Genomic DNA, 18,420 nt, shown 5'->3' with positions numbered 1-18,420 from the left:
CATTAGAGATGGTGCTCAGAGACGCTGGGACTGCCCTGGGACCCGATGGGGCTGGAGCAGGAGTCAGACCCAGGACTCACAGGCCCGTGCTCTTTCCAGGAGACCAAGTTCGTTCCCTTAACCTCCTCCCTGGGCTTCCTTCAAGTTCTGGGCTCAAAGGATCTTCAAAGGACCTTGGCCACATCACGGAGAGCAGTTCTATGCCTCATGAGCTCAGGTGAGAGGACAAAGAAACTGGTCTGAGCGATCAGTTTTCATCAGGTTGGGCCATCAGCTGAGCTGAGCAAGGCAACCACTTTCTGTTCCAGTGTGGCTGTGTTTTGTTTTTGGTGTCAAACAGGGGCCTTGTTTTGCCTGCCTGGTTATTGACAGGATGACAGACTTTGCCACCCTTCCTCCCTCCCTAAGCCACAGGCAGCATTAGCAAAACAAATTAATGGCTACTTCTGTTATCATGAGTGCTTAGCAGATCCTGAAATGCACTGTGGCATCATGGGGGCTCAGCCACACTGGCAGGAACGTGTCACCAAGCAGCTTTTATACCAGGGAAAGAACCTAACAGATGCAGACTTTAGTAAGAACGTACAAGGGCTCAAGGGTCAAGGTTGGGCAATCCATCTGGACTTGAGGTTTTCATGACAGACTTTCCCTAAGCTTCTGCAGCTCCTGCTTGCTGGGCTGTGCCCCGCTCGAGGAGGACGGGACTAGCACAGCACTGGAACATGCAGACAGAACTTGAAGCTGCGCTCATTGGGAAGAGAGGATGGAGCCTCAGACTGAATTTCTCCACTCTCAGAAACCAAACAGCATGACTATCTTACTCATTTGCAAACAATCTGTCAATAGGGTGCCTGGGTGGCTCAGTTGGTTACGGGACTGCCTTCGGCTCAGGTTGTGATCCTGGAGTCCTGGGATCCAGTCCCACGTCAGGCTCCCTGCTCGGCAGGGAGTCTGCTTCTCCCGCTGACCTCTCTCCTCTGATGCTCTCTCTCGCTCATCCTGTCTCTCTCAAATAAATAAATAAAATCTTAAAAAAAATCTGTCAATAGGGAAACAATGGCTGAGGGAAAAGAAGCCAGTGATTTCCCCTTCAACTTTGACAAGGGGCTGCCATCTTGGAATGGCATCGTCTCCAGGCATTAGAACTTCCAGTTCTTGGTTGTCCTGAGGTGAGGCAAAGGTGGGGCATGTGGGGAAGTCCAAGAACGACCAGAGGAAAGAGCTTCTTTGGATATAGAAGATTTTGCCCAAATTAATGTGTATTTCAGATTTTTAATTTTAATTCCTCATAAAATAAATAAAATTTCCTCATTTGTACTCAGCATCACCCAAGGCTTTTAGGTTTAGTTTGCTTTGTTGAATTAAGAAAGTGCCTGAGGGTGCCTGGGTGGCTCAGTCAGTTAAGCATCTGCCTTCGGTTCAGGTCATGATCCCAGAGTTCCGGGATTGAGTCCCACATCTGGCTCCCAGCTCCACAGGGAGTCTGTTTCTCCCTCTGACCATCTCCTCTCTCATGCTCTCTCTCCCTGTCTTTCCCTCTCAAATAAATAAATCAAATCTCTAAAAAAAAAAAAAAGTGCCCAAAACAAATCAAGAGGTGAAGAGTCTTCTGAGTGTCTATGTATGGTTTCTCTGGTACCATTTTCAGAGCCCAGTACACAACTAAGTTGTCATTGAAAATATATCCTTTCAGAGGTTTCTACGGATAGCCAGGGGTATCATGGATATGGAAAGCCGAGATTACTGAATACAGGTTCTTTTCAAAACTGTCACTCGGTGTGCTGAATCCTGTCCCATAATGTTTCCCCATGTGATCTGTCAAATGGTTTGGGCAAGGCAACCAGTTAAGGGGACCACCACTTTCCAGTGACAGGACTCACGATCCCCAGGACGGAACACAGCCGCTCTAAACTTTTTTTTTTTTTTTTTTTAATTAAAAAATGGAAACAAAATCCAAAAACCATCGGATTACATGGAGTGTCGTTTGGAAAATTAGTTCTATTAACTCCAGTGTGAGGACAGCCAGCACTGTCCCCGGCTGCCTCCCAGTGTTGCTGTACAGATCGAAGGGAAGTAGAATTCCTCACCTCGGAGAACTCCAGAAAGCATTCACTCGGAGAGGTGGTTACTGTACTGTGAAGTCTTCATAGGTGTCTGTACTGCTATTTAGCTGGTAAAGTTCTTAAAGGACAATCGTATCCTCCACTTCCCATGGCACTAACACCGTACCAGCTACCCAGTTTCACACAGTTGCTTGTTGGACTGATGATTCTTAGAGCCTCTGCTCTAAAAGCACTTTGTCTATTAGGGCTAATAGATTGTTACCCATAACCATTCTGGAAACTTCCACTTTGTGTGTTTTATGTTATATATTAAACTTCCCTCTTCATGGCTTCCTATGGGGAACGCTACCCAGCCTTCCATCATTTCTATAAGGCAAGAACTTTTCTTCCCTCCTCTAGCTGAATCCTTTGCTTTTTGCCTCTCACGTTTCCTTTCCCAGAAAGGACAATCCGTTCATCGTTCAACTACAGAGAGTACCTGTTCCCTGCTCCGAGTGATCCTCTCAGACAGCAAATCTGAGTTATTTCTTTCTTCTTCCAGTTCCATCTCCAGCTGAGACACCTTGTCCTAAGAAAGAAGGGAGACACAACACAGTATTACGGAACTCGCACTAACCCAGGTGGGGTGCAAGGATGGCCCTGGGGAATGCAAACCTCCAAGGCAGATCAGAGCTGAGTTATCACCAGAGTTCGGGGAAAGGACACATGTCCTTCTCAGACTGTCAGAAAAACCGTGTGGTATTGCTTTCATAATGGAAGATGTAATTGTGCATTTCAAAAATTTGTGAAAGGAGAAAAAATATTACCCCGAACCTAACATAAGCTTTAAGGACATTTTACCTGTCTTTTTTTCCCCCTTAGGAATCAGTAACTTTACAAAGATCTACCTAAGCCTAAGTTCCACAGGTTACCTGTTAAAAGGCAATGTGGGAGCTTAGACATCATCCAAAACACATTTCTTTAAAAATTCCAAGCTCTGGGGTGCCTGGGTGGCTCAGTGAGTTAAGCCTCTGCCTTTGGCTTAGGTCATGATCCCAGGGTCCTGGGATCAGGTCCCGCATCAGGCTCTCTGCTCAGCAGGGAGCCTGCTTCCCCTCTCTCTCTGCTCTGCCTCTCTATCTGCTTGTGATCTCTCTCTCTGTCAAATAAATACATAAAATCTTTAAAAAAAAATTTTTTTCCAAGCTCCGGACAATGCTTTCCCTCCTTCCTGCTCAGTTTCCAAGAGCCTTGCAGGAGTAAAGGCTATGACGTACTATTGCCCCTGCCTCTTTTCTAGGGCACCTCAGACACTTCATGCATTATGTAGTCAGTCCCAAATCTGCACCTGAGGAGCACAGGGACAGCGGTGGCCCCATAATTCCAGAAGAATTATCATTTCTGTCTTCCTGGCTGGCTCCTTGCTTAACACCACTGAGTGCTAAGAGAAAAGCATGTCAAAGTAGCTGCATGTAGGAAAAAAGACGCTTCTAACACAAACCACCCTACCTAGCAAGAGGGGCTTGTGAGGTCTGTGCACAAGGTTCTCCTGTCACCCGCCCATGTGTCATATGTCTGGATTAACTCTGCACCATGCCTGCTAAAAAGCAATCATCATCGTGAGTTTTGAAACACGAGTCTGCAGAAAAACACTGGAAAAACACCGTGTCTACAGTCGTCAAAGTAGGGCTGACAAGCTATGGACATCTCCAAAAGGCCCCAAAATCAGACTTAACTCACGTGAATGAGTAAATGTCTGTGAATGCCTTCCCTGCTGGTGAACAACATCTATAGGAACCCAGAAAGCTCTCTCCCATGAGCGGAAAGGCTCGAAGACCAAGTTGGAACGGAATGTCGGGCTCTGCTCAGACTGTCCCATTTGTCCTGCGGTCCCTGCTCTTGGCAGATCTCAACAAGGATCCCCAAGTGCCGCACTTACATAAAAAAGCCACCTGAGTTTCTGCCTTTACAGAAAATGCCTGGTGTTGAGAGAGCTCTTGAGTCCTGAGAATTAATTGGTTAAGTGCTAGCGAAGGAAAAGGCAAGACATTTGTCATGGCAAGACAGTCCTCCCAGCTGCCTCTGAGGGGAGGCAACGCTCCTGCAGCGTGCTGCTCAGCGGTAGGGCCTTGAGAGCTGTTCATTTTGTCATTAATGAAGAAATATCTAAAATAGTGTCCAGGGGCAAGGGACACTCCATCATGTCACTGCTTCTAGACCTTGAGCTGGCAGAAGGAAATGTTCTAGAAGAAGATGACAACCCAATGCTTAACTAAAAGCACCTCCTCACAGGCCTCTCTTCCTGTCTGAAGTCTGTGCTCTTCAAAACCCACCAGGAGCATTCAGGGGCCCAGGTCAGGGGTCCATTACACCAAAGGTTCTCACACAGCTGCCCAACACGGCTTTAGCTTGCTTCGAACCAGACTGTCTGGGTCCTTGACAAATCACTTCCTAGTTAACTGGGTTGACCTTAGCTTGCCTTAAAATGACCCTCTCTAATGAGATCAGAAATAGGAACAATAGCAAAATACACAGCAATCCTACAAAAGGACAACAAAACCATGCCAGGTTATTCTAGTGTCTAAAAAGGGCCCATCTAATAAAATCTTCAATGGCTGAAATATCTCTCCCTAGATGGAAATTGCTACAAAGAGGTTTTAAAAGTTATTTTTATTTATTTGCAAAATTGAACCAGACATTCCACTGACTTTAAATTTAAACCATCTCTCCCTGTCCTTGAGCACTGTCTTTTTATCAAAACCTTGAGAATTTTAACTTCTCCCATAAGTGTGGGAACTGATTCTCCCTCTCCCGGCGAGGGGGAGGGTGTTCTGGTTTGGGGCTGGGTTTGTTCTTGAGGATTATTCTTTTTCATAAGCTCAGGTGGACTGATGTTAAGATTCATCCTGTCCTGCTCAGGTGCTTGTTCATGTTTCAATTCTGTTACTCAATTCCCTTTTTTTCTACCGTGTAGTATTTTCACGCGGTGAACAGGCCACCCCCAGGTGGTGACCCCAGTGAGCACATTCTGACACAGTCTTAGACCACGTGTATATGGTATATCAAAAAATGAACTGAGCCACAGTTTGCTGCTGGCTTTGGCAAAGTTGGACCATCTGTCAGGAAAAAAAGGGCCAGAGTCAGGAGACACGAATGGAGTGTGTGGAGTGATAAACCAGCTGCCTGTTCCCAGGAGGTAGGTGGTTTCGGCCTGAGGCACAGCTCAGCCCCTCCCTAGATCTATCTACAGCAGTCTTGTGGCCTCTGTAGTTGGAAGCACTTCCCAAAGCAACCAACAGAAAATGCACCGTCTATGTGCCCTTACGTAAAGCCACCTGGCCTCTTTGGGGCTCGGTTTTGCTTCCTCTTCAAGACAAAGAGGACACTGTGCTAAACTGTTTCCATCACTCCTTCTAGCTCTGACATCTTATGAGTCTATGAACTACCAGCTTCTTCCCAAATCAAGAAATGACTTTATTCAGGTCTGGCTGTTTCAGGGAATAAAAACCAAAGGATCCCAAAGGCTTGGGTGTGCACAGAGAGGCTACTTGTCTTGCGCCCCGCGCTCACCCTGCACGGGCCCTGGCTCACGCCCGCATGGCCTACAGACCTCCATCTGCTTGACGAGTCGGCCTCGGTCATCCTTGAGGTGAGTCTTGGCCTCCAGCTCGTACTCCAGGTCCTTCAGCGTCTGCTCCAGAAGCTGCCTTTTCGCGAGTGCTTCATCTTGAGCTCGCTGGTAGTCCCGTAGCTCCTCCTCCATCAGGCGCACCTAGAAGGAGGGCTGGGTGGTTACCTGGCCTGCATTGGGAGAGCATCTGGACAGACAGCAGAGAGGCTGACCCCACAGACGATCAGGGGGTGCCCATATCCTGCAGTCCAGAAGACCCTGAGCCAGTCCCAGCTCCCTCTGGGCCTCAGTTTCCTCTCCTTTAAAAAGCGGCAGCTTCCTAGCTATAGGGAGCAACCCATGGGGTTATAAATTCAATTTTGTACATATAGGCCAGCATTTTGAAATTTAATAGAACAGAAAATATCAGAGTACAAACAGATATTGTTTTGTGAAACCTCTGTATTAGACCCTCATACATCTGTATGGATGCACATATTACTGGGTTGTGATGCGAGGTAGAGTTCTTAGTATATAGGTCACAGCCAAAAACACTTGAAAGTCACCGAACTAGGTAAGTGCTTCCCACAGTGCAGGTTATTACCCACCTGTACCAGCATCATCTCAATGGAGGGTCAAAATGAGGGGAAAATAAAAAACGAAATTAATGACCCCAAAACAACTCACAGGCACCAAATCCAATAATATAAACAGACATAGGAGGTGAAACCATCTGCTCTCTAGAAGAAAATCCTGCCTCCGCTGCCATAACTCACAGTGTTTTCTTCATCCACAAGGTGGCACTGAACTAACAGCTTTGAAGAAAGTCCAACGAAGAGATTGACCTGTGAGGGGTTGTCCCTGTTTTCTACTTCTCTGGAAGGTCCCCGAGGGGACGAGCCACCTCAGCACACTGCATGTAGGTGTTCCTCAAACATCTGCATGGATTGATTCAGTGAAGACCAGGGCTACGTGTTTTGTCTCCAGCTTCCTTCCCACTTGGGGCAGGTACAGGGTATTGGGTGAAAGCAGTCTTCGGAATAACTAACTAGTCCAGGGCTTTAGTTCCTTGATGACAGTGAGGGGCAAACTCCATCAGAGCACAGCATCCTTTGGGGGTGATTTTCACAGAGGAGTTGGGGGACGCCTCAAAGACAGTCTTGTGGGGGGGCGCACAAGGTTAGGATAGTTTCAGAAGCCCAGTGGCAAGACTTTAGGAAACGGGTTCCTGGAAGCTGACAGGAACCCCTGACCTTTCTGTGAGAACAGGACAGCCTGAAGAAGGCCTCTCCAGATAAAGACCCTGGTCTGGTGTGGTGCTAACAGTCCATCCTAACATCTCGCGAGGGCTCTGTCAAAAAGAGCACTCAATGAGGCCATGCCCCAGAGGATGTGGAGAGCGTCTGGGATCACAAGCACTCCTTGCTACACTAGTGATCCCTTTAAGTAGTCAGAACTGCCCTTCGCTAAGTGGGTTTCAGACAAAAAACCAACAGTGAACTCAAGTCTTCATTCTTTAGAGATAACCTTCCTCAGAACTCCTCTGGCTCCACACCAAAGGCAAAACAGGTCAAATGTCTATTGCTCTTAAAGCAAAGAAGGCAGTGCTTTTCCCCGAGGACAGACCCCCTGCCCCCCTTATGTTAACAGACAGCTTTATCTCGGCTCAACCAAAACACAGGGTTGGCGGCCATGAACAGAGGCGAGCTTGAGTTTTTCGAGGATCCACGGTGACCCTGGCTTGCCAATTCCAACAACCCCACCGACTTCCATAGCTCGATGCAGGGCAGTATCTGCCTGCACTTTCTTTCCAGAATGATGAGGTGTCCATCTCTGCCATTCTGATGGAAGCTGTCTCACAGGGCTGCACCCCTGACAAAAATCGAGGAAGAGACATCTTTCGTTTTCATCACGAGGGATCTTTTTTTGAATGACTGCTCTTTTATACACAAGACTGGTCTCCTTGTGGCCATAACTAATCTCTCTGGACCTCAGTTTCCTCATCTAACTAGAGGATCTCTAAAGTGCCTTCCAATCCGAAGATTCTGGCAGAATAATAACCATTACACAAGAAGCATTTTTTTTGTTTTGTTTTGCAGGGGTCATCGTGACCCTGTGATTTTTCTGAAATCAAAGTAGCAGAACCCTGTATTTGTTGGTGTTCTGGCAAATATCCGAATCTCCCCTCCCATCTGCCGTAGAAATACAAATGACTTTCTTTTAATGCCAGAGAGAACTGTGATGTCACTACGCTAATTTCAGTTACGGGGGCCCTGCCTTCATACGCCCCTACAGCAGAGGGGACCTGTTATCAGGATCCTTTCAGAAACGTTCTAGAAGTCTGTAATGAATATCCTTTGTTCTTTCACACAGTACCAGCACTGACTCATGGGTGACATTTCTTTGATCATCAAAGATATTAAAAGTTTGTTTTTAAAGAAAAACTTGTTTTCCTGTGGAATCTTGATGCTCTTGGCCCTGCTTCTGAAAAAAAGCAAAACCTTGGACTCTTAAAAAAAAACCTTAACATTCGTGTCCAGGATATACAAACCCTCGGCTCTCCACCCTCACACTTTATCTCATTTCATTATTAAATCATCGTTATTGGGTGTGTTTTCAAAGAGGTAAAAACATGCTCAGAAGATTGGGGTAAGGTGCTCAAGGTGATCCAGCTGGCAAGAAGCATAGCAAAAAATCGACACACACCGTACTTGTGTTTTAGAACTTTCAGCTTTCCATTAAAATAATCAAAAACATTCCCATGATTTTTCTCAGTTCTTCCTAAGTCAAGATTGAAGGGAGCGAACACTGGAGCTACTTTGCTCTACTATTTCTAAGTATAAAACTAAAAATATGTTTTAATAATTTCAGGACTCATAAATTCCTGAAGATTTCTTTTTGTCCCCATTTTCATTGTCCTGAAGTTCACGTCCACCACACGCACTCTCATAAAAGTCTATGTTTTATAAATGAACGTCAAAAAGCAATTGTTTGCTATAATTCGTGTTCTAGGGTTAAATTAAAACACTAGTATACATCAATCCTTAAGACACAGCTGGGTATACCAGTGGTGCTCCATAAATGGCCGCTAAACATTTTAGTCAGAAACTCTTGGATTAATCGAGAAAATGGTAACTTTAAAGTTATGTCAATTTCACCCCAGAGGCCCTGGGACTTTGTGTCTTTGAATGCCATTTGCCCCATGTGACCATCCTAAGGGTTAACACTGAAGAATCAAGTCCAAATGCTGTCTTCCAATATACCCGGAGTCTCTCCTAGAAGAGTATCCAGCAGTCTCCCCGGATACTTTGAACAAAGTGGGGGTGGGGTGGGGGTAAACCAGGAACCGATCTGGCCAGGTATTACCTCATCCTGAAGTTTCATGGCAGTCAGACGTGACTTTTCAGCCTCCAGGGATTTCTCCTTCAACTGCCTTTGCATTTCTGCGAGCTCCCTGCGATTTTTCTCCTTGTACTCATCCAGCTGGTTCTGGAGCTCCAGGGTTGATATGCGGGACACCTCGACAATGTCAGCCATCTGGAAGGAGTGACATGGGTGTGAGCCCACCCTGTGACGCTCCAGTTGGGGCCTGAGAACCAGGTTTGGGTTCCATCGAAACAATACATCTCTTCCTCTTCCTTCTACAACCTCCCCAAAGATTTTGCAAAGCACCTGGTCATGGGCTATCCAGGCTTAGTCACCTGTAACATGTAAGCAGCAATGAGGAGTGAACAAGCACACCTTTCATGGCTAGATACATAGCCCAGGGTCATGCCCCCTTGCTTTGCCACTTACCAGCTATGTAACTGGGCCATGCACTTAAACCTCACTGGGCCTCTGTGGTGTCCTCATGGGAAATACTGGAGTCATCATATCTACCTTACAAGGATGTTGTCAGAATTAATACATAAGGGATAGAATTCCAGTTACAAAATAGCTAGTACAGTGACTGGTACACAGTAGGTATCAGAAGATGGCAGGCATTCCTCTTGGCTCCTAGAATGGGGGGAGCCCCTCAGCTCTGTGCTTCCCCGCTTCTGAGGATTTTAGCGCAGAGGTGGGCAGAGATAAGAAGTAACAACTACTAGACTTTGAAACTGCCTTTCATGCTCCTGGACAAGAAAGATGGGTGCAAATGCAGACGTTACCCAGGGTTCTGAATCAGATAACATTTGTTAAGTCTGCCCTTACGTGCCAGGCTTCTTTGGGGGATTGCTGAGAGGAGTTGGGCCCAGAATCCAGAGGATACTGGCATTTTCTAGACCAGTTTCCCTTTAACTGGGATTCTCAACAAGTCCAAAGAGCTGCTTCAGGGGACCCGGGAATCTGATGCATGCCTGCTTAGACAAAAGGGCAGGCTTCCTTCGCTCTCAACAGGTCCTCAGAGAGCACTGGGCTCCAGCCCAGGTGTTCTGCCCACATCTCTCACTCCCCTGGCCCTCACCTCCTTCTGCAGTTTCTCGATGGTCTTGTCCAGGTGCCACCGTTCATTCTCCATCTCGTTCTTCAGTCTCCTTAACTGCTCCTTCTGCTCTGTCTCATCTTTGAGCTTTTCAGACAACTGCTTCTGCTCCTGGGTGGCCCGACTCAGATTTTTCTGCAGATGGCAGGGAAGGGACAGTGCAGTCACCTACCTACTGGGTCAACCCCGGGAACAGGCAGCAGAGGGAGTTCTGCAGTAACACCTCAAAGCAATCAGACCTGCTACATGGGTGATAAGGAATAGGACCGAAGCAAAGCCATCACAAGACACAAGGACATGGTTGGTTCTGAAATTCAGGGACCCAAATGCAAAGTTGACTCAGCGAAAAACACGCATGAGAATATAGGGACAGACAAAGGATTTATTATAGAAATACAGAAGATGGCCAAGGCTGCTCGGGCCAGTGATTAAGGACAGTGTCTGAAAACATGAAATTTCCAAGTTCGTGCTTGCAAAGAGAGGTAAAGATGTACATCAGACAAACCTGAACCAATGTGGCCATTTACATCCTGTACTATACAGCAGTACACCTCACATTCTAGAATCCCCTCTGCTCTGCAGATGCATCTTAGTTAAAATACCCAAAAATGAATCCATGAGGAAAGAGAACGTTGACCCACAGGTCAAGAGTCCACCTGGGTAGAAGGAGTTGTAATCAACAGAATCCTGGGTTGGACACATACACAGAAGAAAAAGGAATCTGGCAATCCACAGGGAGATAAACTTGATGAGTAGTAGGGTGAAATGGAAAAGACACTAGTTAGAAAAGTGCAAATGAGTGTTGATTAGTGATTCAGTACCAAATCCTAGCACTTACCATAAAATGAAACTATCTTGGGTGCACTATTTCCCTGGGATGCCCTGAAGCTCTCACCTCACCCGGTCACAGAGCCTGACCTTCTTTATGTAAAAACACAGAGCTCTAAAACAAAATCCTAAAGTATCTTAGAAAGATCGTGCTGGCTTTTTTAAATGGCTGAGTGCTAGGGCCACTGACATAAAGATACTAAGAAGGGGCAGAGCTCAGAAAGGGGCAGCATGACCCAGACCTGGGCTAGATCATCTAGAAAATGGTCTCAGGGACTGAAGGCTGAATGTGAGTTGCTACACGCCTGCTTAGGACTTGTGTCTTATGTCCCCGCAGATGCTGTTGGAAGGACGATGGTTTATATCTGTACTGTGCTTAACAGTTTACAAGCTGCTCTCACACGTACCAACTCAGGCCTCTTGAAAACACTCCCAGATCACTTGGGGCACTCCTGGTTTGCAAAGCACAACCAGCCATGCTGCTGGCCAGCCCTGTGACCTGGGGCCAAAAAGCCACCTGTGGAGGCCTTCTGGCTCTTCCACTCTGCCAGGACAACTGCACTCAGAACCAGCCAACACAGCTGGGCTGCTGAAGTTAATTGCTGTGGGAAACCAAGGTCAACAAAAGCTATTGGGAGAGAAGAAGGTGGTAAAAGGAAGGTAATCAGAAGTTCAGTGTGGAGGCAATTAGCAGGAGTGTGTCCCACCACAGTCCAGCTGGGCATACACCAGAAACAGGGTCACCTCCTGGGATTTGTGTTTGTGCTTGATTTTGTGGTGCTGGAGGGCAAAATGGAGCATGCAGGGTAAGGCAAGCAAGGTATGGTTCCATGTGTGGGAGAAAACTCTCAATAACGTACCTCAAAATGTAAATTCCCGAAAAGCAACAAATGCAGAAGGACATAAGTGGCTTCCTATAGGATCCAACTCAACCCGTGCCCCTGCAGATCCCCTAGCCTCTCTTTTCCTCCTCCTGGATCCCACTCCTGGAGGCTCCAGGCCAGCAGCCAAGCCAGGCTTGGCTCTAGTCAGCCTCCATATGTTGTGTGCGTCTCTGCTTCCCCTTTGGCTGAGGCAGGGGTCCCTGTCTGGCCCCGGTCTCCCGTGCCACTGGAGACACCAGACTCACCCACTCTGGGCCTGGGGCTCTGCCCAAAACCCCACATACCCTGCCCTGACACTCACACATTTGCCTGGAAGAAATGTTGCTAAATTATTTTAAAAACATTTCTTGTAGCTTGCCTCTATTGCAAGGCAGTAAGATCTGTCAAGGTAAGGAAGAGATACCCATCTGGGTATGTCTCATAGTCCAGCTTCACAATGAGGGCTATGATAAGAACTTGGTTGCTGGAAATTAATACCTATCCCCAAAAGTGGTCTAAAGACTTGGTATGTCAGAGTCACAGGGTGAGGACGGAGTATTCCTAACTTTAAATGCAGATTCTAGCCCTTTGTGATGGAATCACAATTTTCCTGACTACCGAGGGCCCATAAATTTAGAGTTAAGAGTTACCCAGAAAATTCTAACATGCTTTAAATTTTAGAGATGCTGTTGAGAATAATGTTCTGCTTCCTCAGTCCCCCCAGAAATGTATTCCAATACACCACTGCTGAGAAAACGTGTTCCAAACTCACACAAAAAGAAACATACTCCCCATCGTGCAGCTGGGAGTCAGGAGTGAAACGCTGTTGCTACAGTGGCTCTATTTCCAAGACCAGCGATATAAGCCCACTAACCAAAATACTGGGACAAAAACAGGGGGGAAATCGATCAGTCCGGAGAACACAAAACACGGGTTATTTATAGTGAGGTAGAGTGAGTCGTACCCTTGAGCTTGAAGACCACCGTCTGTCAAGACACAGAGCCTTTTACTGTATGACTGAGGAAGGCTCCTGTTAGTCCCTGTTAACAATCCGAGTGGCAGGTGTGCCCACGGGCTCACAGGAATGAGAGGCTTGGTCAAACGGAAGCTGGGACTGCGTCTGAGCTGCAATCAGGCATTAGGCAGATTTTCAAATCTGAACCCTGACCACTTTGTCAGCCCCTAATCTTTTTCATATGCCCCTTCCCCATCCAATGGTCCCAACGGAAAATGTTAACAATCTCGTCTTTGACAACAGCACAGAATCAATGGCTTTGGCCTCCTCAGAAGCGGCCTGAGGAGTGCTTGGTGCTGGTTCTTTAAAAGCCAGAGAGGGTAGGAGGAAGGACATACCAGCATCCCACTGAGGTCGCTGTGCAAACTCATTTTAGAACTTCAGTGCAGACTTTTTTTTTTTTGGAATGTACTTCCTACAATCTTGGTAAACTTCAAATGGGAAAAGCTAATTTTCTAAGAATCTACTGATTACGAATACAGATAGCTATCTAGTTTCAAAAAAAAAAAAAAAAAAACCCCGCCTTCCTCCTGCTTTTAATAGCTGTTCTGAAGGGCCGCACTGTGTGGAGTATGCTTGCCCAGAGGAGAAAGGAAATTGGCTTCTCCCAGAGAGCTGACTCCACACTGCCTCGGGGACCGAGCCTGCCAGCCTTCTCACACAATTCATATTTTATCTCTGGAAAGCTGTCAAGCTCTTTAATGTCTACACCAGGATTTCTCCACCTCGGCACCTCTGCCCTTTGGGGCCAGATAATCACGGCTGCGGGGGCCGTCCTGGTCTTTGTAACACCTTCAGCAGCAGCCCAGCCCTGCCCACTAGAAGCCAGGAGCGTGTCCCTGGCTGTGACAAGCGAAAATGTCACCAGACACTGCCAGATGTCCCCCGGTTAAGGACCACAGCTCTAGACGGAGGGTCTGAATCCCCGTGTGGTTCTTACTACAGGACACTTCCTGCAAGGAGAGGACCCATGGCGATCTATCCATGTCTGTCCCATGCTGCTTCTCCGGCGTCTTTCCTGAGGAATAAGCTGGGACAACAACAGCTCTGTTTACCTGCACGTCTTCAAGCTCGCTCTCCAGGGTCCTTCTGGCTGATACGGCTTCTCTTTCTTCCTTTCTTGCCTGCACAAGGGCCTCCTCTAATTGCCGGCTTTCGCTCTACAATGACACACGGGGTCAGAGTGCACACGGATGCATGTTGTGCCTACCTAGAGAGCGGGCTCGGGGGCATGAAAGGAATGTGGGAGACATCCAAGGACACAGCCAGCAGCTGGCCCGAGGTGGCACACGACAGGTATGCTCTCAGATGTGTGGGCCCAACTGCAGCTCCCTATTCCGCCAGAGGTGAACGTGTGAATCATTGGCGTGACTGAAAATACATATCCAGCCTCACGTTCGGAGCTTCGGAAAGAGCAGGTATGGAATAGACGTGGGCACACACAGTTCTGGAAAAGGCTTCCAGGTGATTCTGATGAAGGACCATTTTGGGAAGCCCTGTTAGAACACATCTCCCCATACACAGCTGTTGTCCCCTCTTGGACTGCCGGTGCGAGCTCTCACTGCCCCCTGTGCAAGGGTCTCTTGCTAACAGCCTCCCACTTCGAGAGACCTGGCAAACTAAGTAATTGGTGCAAACTGGTGCGGCTTCAAAATCCGCCAACTATGTGTTAAAGAAGAAAAAATTATCATGTGTGACAATGGGTCTGATGGTGGTGTTAGGATGGCCTCGACCCAGTGTCAAAAAGTGGAGGGTGTCTGACGTCTGGGTGAGTGGGGACACTGGTGTTCCCCACTCTGACCTCATCGGCCCCGTTCCCACCTCATCGACAAGCTCATCTCCCATTTATGCCATCACAGAGGAACAGCAGAAATGGGTTGCCGAGACGATGTGGTCACCATTGCTTCCACCTTTCCTACTAAATCGTGATAGTAAATCCCCTTGCGTTTCCAAATCCACAGAAAAAGGAAAAAGGAAGGATCTGCGGCGGCCAGACCTGGGTGGGGGGCCCGGCGAGCCTTACCTCGCACTTCTTGAGTATTTCCTTTGCTCTGGCCTCATCGCCCTTCATGTCGGCGATCTGCTCGCGCAGGCGGGCGACGCGCTGCTCCAGCTCCTCGATGCTTCCCCGCAGCTTCTCATTCTCCTCCTGCAGAGCCTTCACATGCATTTCAGCCCCGAGCTGGCTCTGCTCCGACGCGCTGCTCCGACTGGCCAGGACCTCGACGTTCTGTTAAAGACACGGATCGGGGACACGTGGGAACCGCCGTCAAGGGGCTGTCCCCGGCTGCGAGCACGGCTGGCGTTTATTAAAAACCTGAGATGAGCCAGGCCCCATGCGCAGCCAGGGATTGACAGGCTAGAGCCTGGAGGCCAAGTCCTGCACATCACCTGTTATTAAAAATAACGTGTTCCTGGAGCATCGCCATGTATGCTGGTGAGCATGCCGTCTGTGGCAGCTTCCATGCTATAGCCGCGGAGCGGGGAGAGCCCGACGCCGGCAAGGGAAGGCCCCTGGTGCTGCAAAGCCTCAAATATTCACTCCCTAGCTCTGTACAGAAAACTGTCATCACCCCTTGCCTGCATTAAGTCTTTGACGTGGGATTTCAAGCTTTTAAGGAACTCTAGGCGGCGGGTACTATCACCATTTTAGAGACAAAGAAACGGAGACTTGGGTAGATGAGGAACTCGCCCAAGGTCACTTAGGAGGAAGTGCACCTGGGCAGACCAACTCAGAACCTGTTTTTGGGAGCACTGCCTTCTGCCGAGTCCACATCCCTGACCCCTCACCACGTGCGGGGCCCCTTGGCAGAAGTTCTGGATGAAGGACGGTTTCTGTTTACAGTTTTTTAAGGTCCAATACAAAACAGAAATTAAAATTCACTTGAATTATGATAGAGTTCCTCGTGCAAGCTCTGGGTGCCATCTTCTGAATATGAGCTCTGGGCTGCCCAAAATTCCTAACAGAAAGGCATGGCGACAATTACAATGTGGTTACTGCTAATTCCCAATGTTGCGTGGGCTTTGTTTTTGTTTTTGTTTTTGTTTTAGGCTTAGTAATGTGAAGTGATAAATGGCCTTCTCCAGAATTCCACTTCTCCCAGAAGATCTCTTGCCTCCCATTTCTCCACTACTCTAAAGAGGCCAACGTCAGCAAATCGGATCCTCATGGAACAGCTGTGCAGATGCCTACAAGGAAGGGAAGGCCCAGTGAGGGCAAGCGTTGGCTTCGAAAGTTATGTCATGCCCCCGGGGAGAGCTATCTGCGGGAACTGCTTGTTTGCTTGCATAGCCTTCCAGAAAGATCTTTAAATCTCTTGACAGTACAATAAGCTGTATTATCCCGAACTTCACCAGTTAGAGAATTTCAGAAAACAGAGCATCTTTTCGAACGCAAATGTTTAATTCTATACATCTGGGAACACCCATCAGAGTCAAGCCACTGGGTCAGAACACAGCTGGTGTCCCGAAGGAGAAAACTCAAGTGCCTGACCCCTAGGGCTTCTCGGGACCACTAGGGTGTCCTTTTCTACTGAAACCAGCAAGACGAACAAGAAGAAATAAAGTGTGGTTGAAAGCCTGAGGAAGGATCCAAAGAATCCGATAACTGGTCAGACCAGGAAGGAAAAAGAAAAGTCTAGATTGCCCATTCCTGCCCTAACTTTCCCATTAAAACATGAGACTACAAAGCTAGAGTTATAAGACAGCAAGGCACTGGTGTGAGAATAAACCTACAATTCAATGGGACAGAACTGAGAGCCCCCAAGCAAATCCAACATTTATAGTCAATTGATTTTCAACAAGGGCGCCAAGAAAATTCCATGGGCAAAGAAGAGTCTTCAGCAAAGGATGGGACAGCTGGATATTCACAGGCAAAAAGATGAAATCGACCCCCTTTCCTTACACCATACACAAAAACTAACTCAAAATGGATCACAGACCTACATGTAAGATTTAAAACTATAAAATCCTTAAAAGAAAATATAGGGGTAAATATGTGTGACCCTGGGTTAGGCAAAGTCTTAGATGCCGTCCCAAAAGCACAAGCAGAAACAACGAAAAGAGGTAAACTGGATGTCAGGAAAGTTAAGCACTTTTGGGCTACCAGTGAGACCATCAAAAAGTGAAAAGACAACCCACAGAATGAGAGAAAGCAGTTATAAACCCTATATCTGATAAAGGGCCCATATCTAGAATATATTTTAAAAATTCTTCAATAATAAAAAGAGAACCCAATTAAAAAATGGGCAAAGAGGGGCACCTGGGAGGCTCAGTCAGTTAAGTGTCAGACTCTTGGTTTTGATTCAGGTCATGAAATTAAGCCCTGTGTCAGGCTCTGTGCTGGGCATGGAGCCTGTTTAAGAGTCTCTCTCTCTCTGTCCCCTCTGCTCCTCCCCTGCCCTATGCGCATGCGCAGTCCCTCTCTTTAAAAAAAAGGGTGGGGGCGGAAGGACGTGAGTCGGCCCCTTTCCAAAGAAGAGCTACAGAAGTCCTACAAGCACATAAAAAGATGCTCAACGTCATCAGTCATCAGGAAATGCAAATCAAAACCATAACGAAGTGCCACTTCGCACCCAATCAGGAAGATAACAACAAGGGTTGAGGAGAACTCGGAACCTTACACATTGCTGGTGCGAATGTGAAACGGCGCCGCCACTTTGCGAAACAGTTTGGCAGTTCCTCACAAAGTTAAACACAGCTACATGACCCAGCAGTTCCACTCTCAGTGTATACCTAAGGGAAATGAAAACATGGGGCCACACAAAAGCTTGCACAAAACATCACAGCAGCATTATGCCTGACAGCCAAATAGTGGAAACAACCCAAGGATCCAGCGAGGGACAAAAGGGCAAACAAAATGCGGTATATCCACGTAACGGATGAGGTACTGACCCACGCTACAACATGGATGAATCTTGGAAACGTTATGCTTGGGGCGCCCATGTGGCTCAGTTGGTTAAGCGTCTGCCTTTGGCTTGGGTCATGATCCCAGGGTCCTGGGATAGAGTCCTGTATCGGGCTCGCAGCTCCATGGGGAGTCTGCTTCTCCCTCTGACCTTCTCCCCTCTCATGTTCTCTCTCTCTCTCTCTCAAATAAATGAATAAAATCTAAAAGCAAAAAAATTGACAATGGTGATGGCAACGCAACTCTAGGGACATACTTGAAACAGGTGACTTATATGTCATAAGAAGTATGTCTCAACACAGCCAGTGGAAGACAAAGGAACCCGGGCTACAGAGTCAGGAGAAAGGGGAGAGGCGAGGTGCCGACCTTGGTGGTCTGAGGTCCCGAGGCACCAGGGAGAGGAAGAGCAGGCTGCACATTCCAGCCTGTGTATGAGCACACGCATGTGGTCACTGCTCTCTTGTTCAACCAGAAATCTCTAAAAACGGCATCTGGTGTGACCTGAACGGGCCCCCTGATGCTGTGTGTGATGTCTAGGACTTGGTATACTCTCCGATCTCAAGTGTTGGACGCCCCTCCTGAGGCCTGAGGGAGTTCAGGCCAGGAGGATCGGCCAGGCAATGGAATGGCCGAGTGGGGCAGCGGGGCTCTGCTCCAGGGTCAGCCTTCAGTAACACAGGCTGGGTGTGCCTCC

At 47.7% G+C, this 18,420-nt stretch overlaps 1 protein-coding gene across 3 annotated transcripts in view; it reads right to left on the bottom strand.

The window, feature by feature from the left end:
* CGNL1 (cingulin like 1) overlaps positions 1–18,420 on the bottom strand; it is a 159,788-nt gene that overhangs the window by 15,877 nt on the left and 125,491 nt on the right. For all 3 annotated transcript variants that reach the window (XM_047736194.1, XM_047736192.1, XM_047736193.1), the window contains exons 9-14: positions 14,844–15,050; positions 13,876–13,980; positions 10,097–10,249; positions 9,019–9,189; positions 5,653–5,814; positions 2,542–2,631 (exon numbers count right to left, since the gene is read on the bottom strand). In XM_047736194.1, the coding sequence (XP_047592150.1) occupies positions 2,542–2,631; positions 5,653–5,814; positions 9,019–9,189; positions 10,097–10,249; positions 13,876–13,980; positions 14,844–15,050 (888 nt within the window). The remainder of the gene's footprint in view (positions 1–2,541; positions 2,632–5,652; positions 5,815–9,018; positions 9,190–10,096; positions 10,250–13,875; positions 13,981–14,843; positions 15,051–18,420) is intronic.

This window comes from Lutra lutra, chromosome 7 (genome assembly GCF_902655055.1).
Source record: "Lutra lutra chromosome 7, mLutLut1.2, whole genome shotgun sequence".
Classification (NCBI taxonomy): Eukaryota; Metazoa; Chordata; class Mammalia; order Carnivora; family Mustelidae; genus Lutra; species Lutra lutra.
The sequence above is the reverse complement of the archived record's forward strand: the minus strand, read 5'-3'. Positions and strand labels throughout refer to the sequence as shown.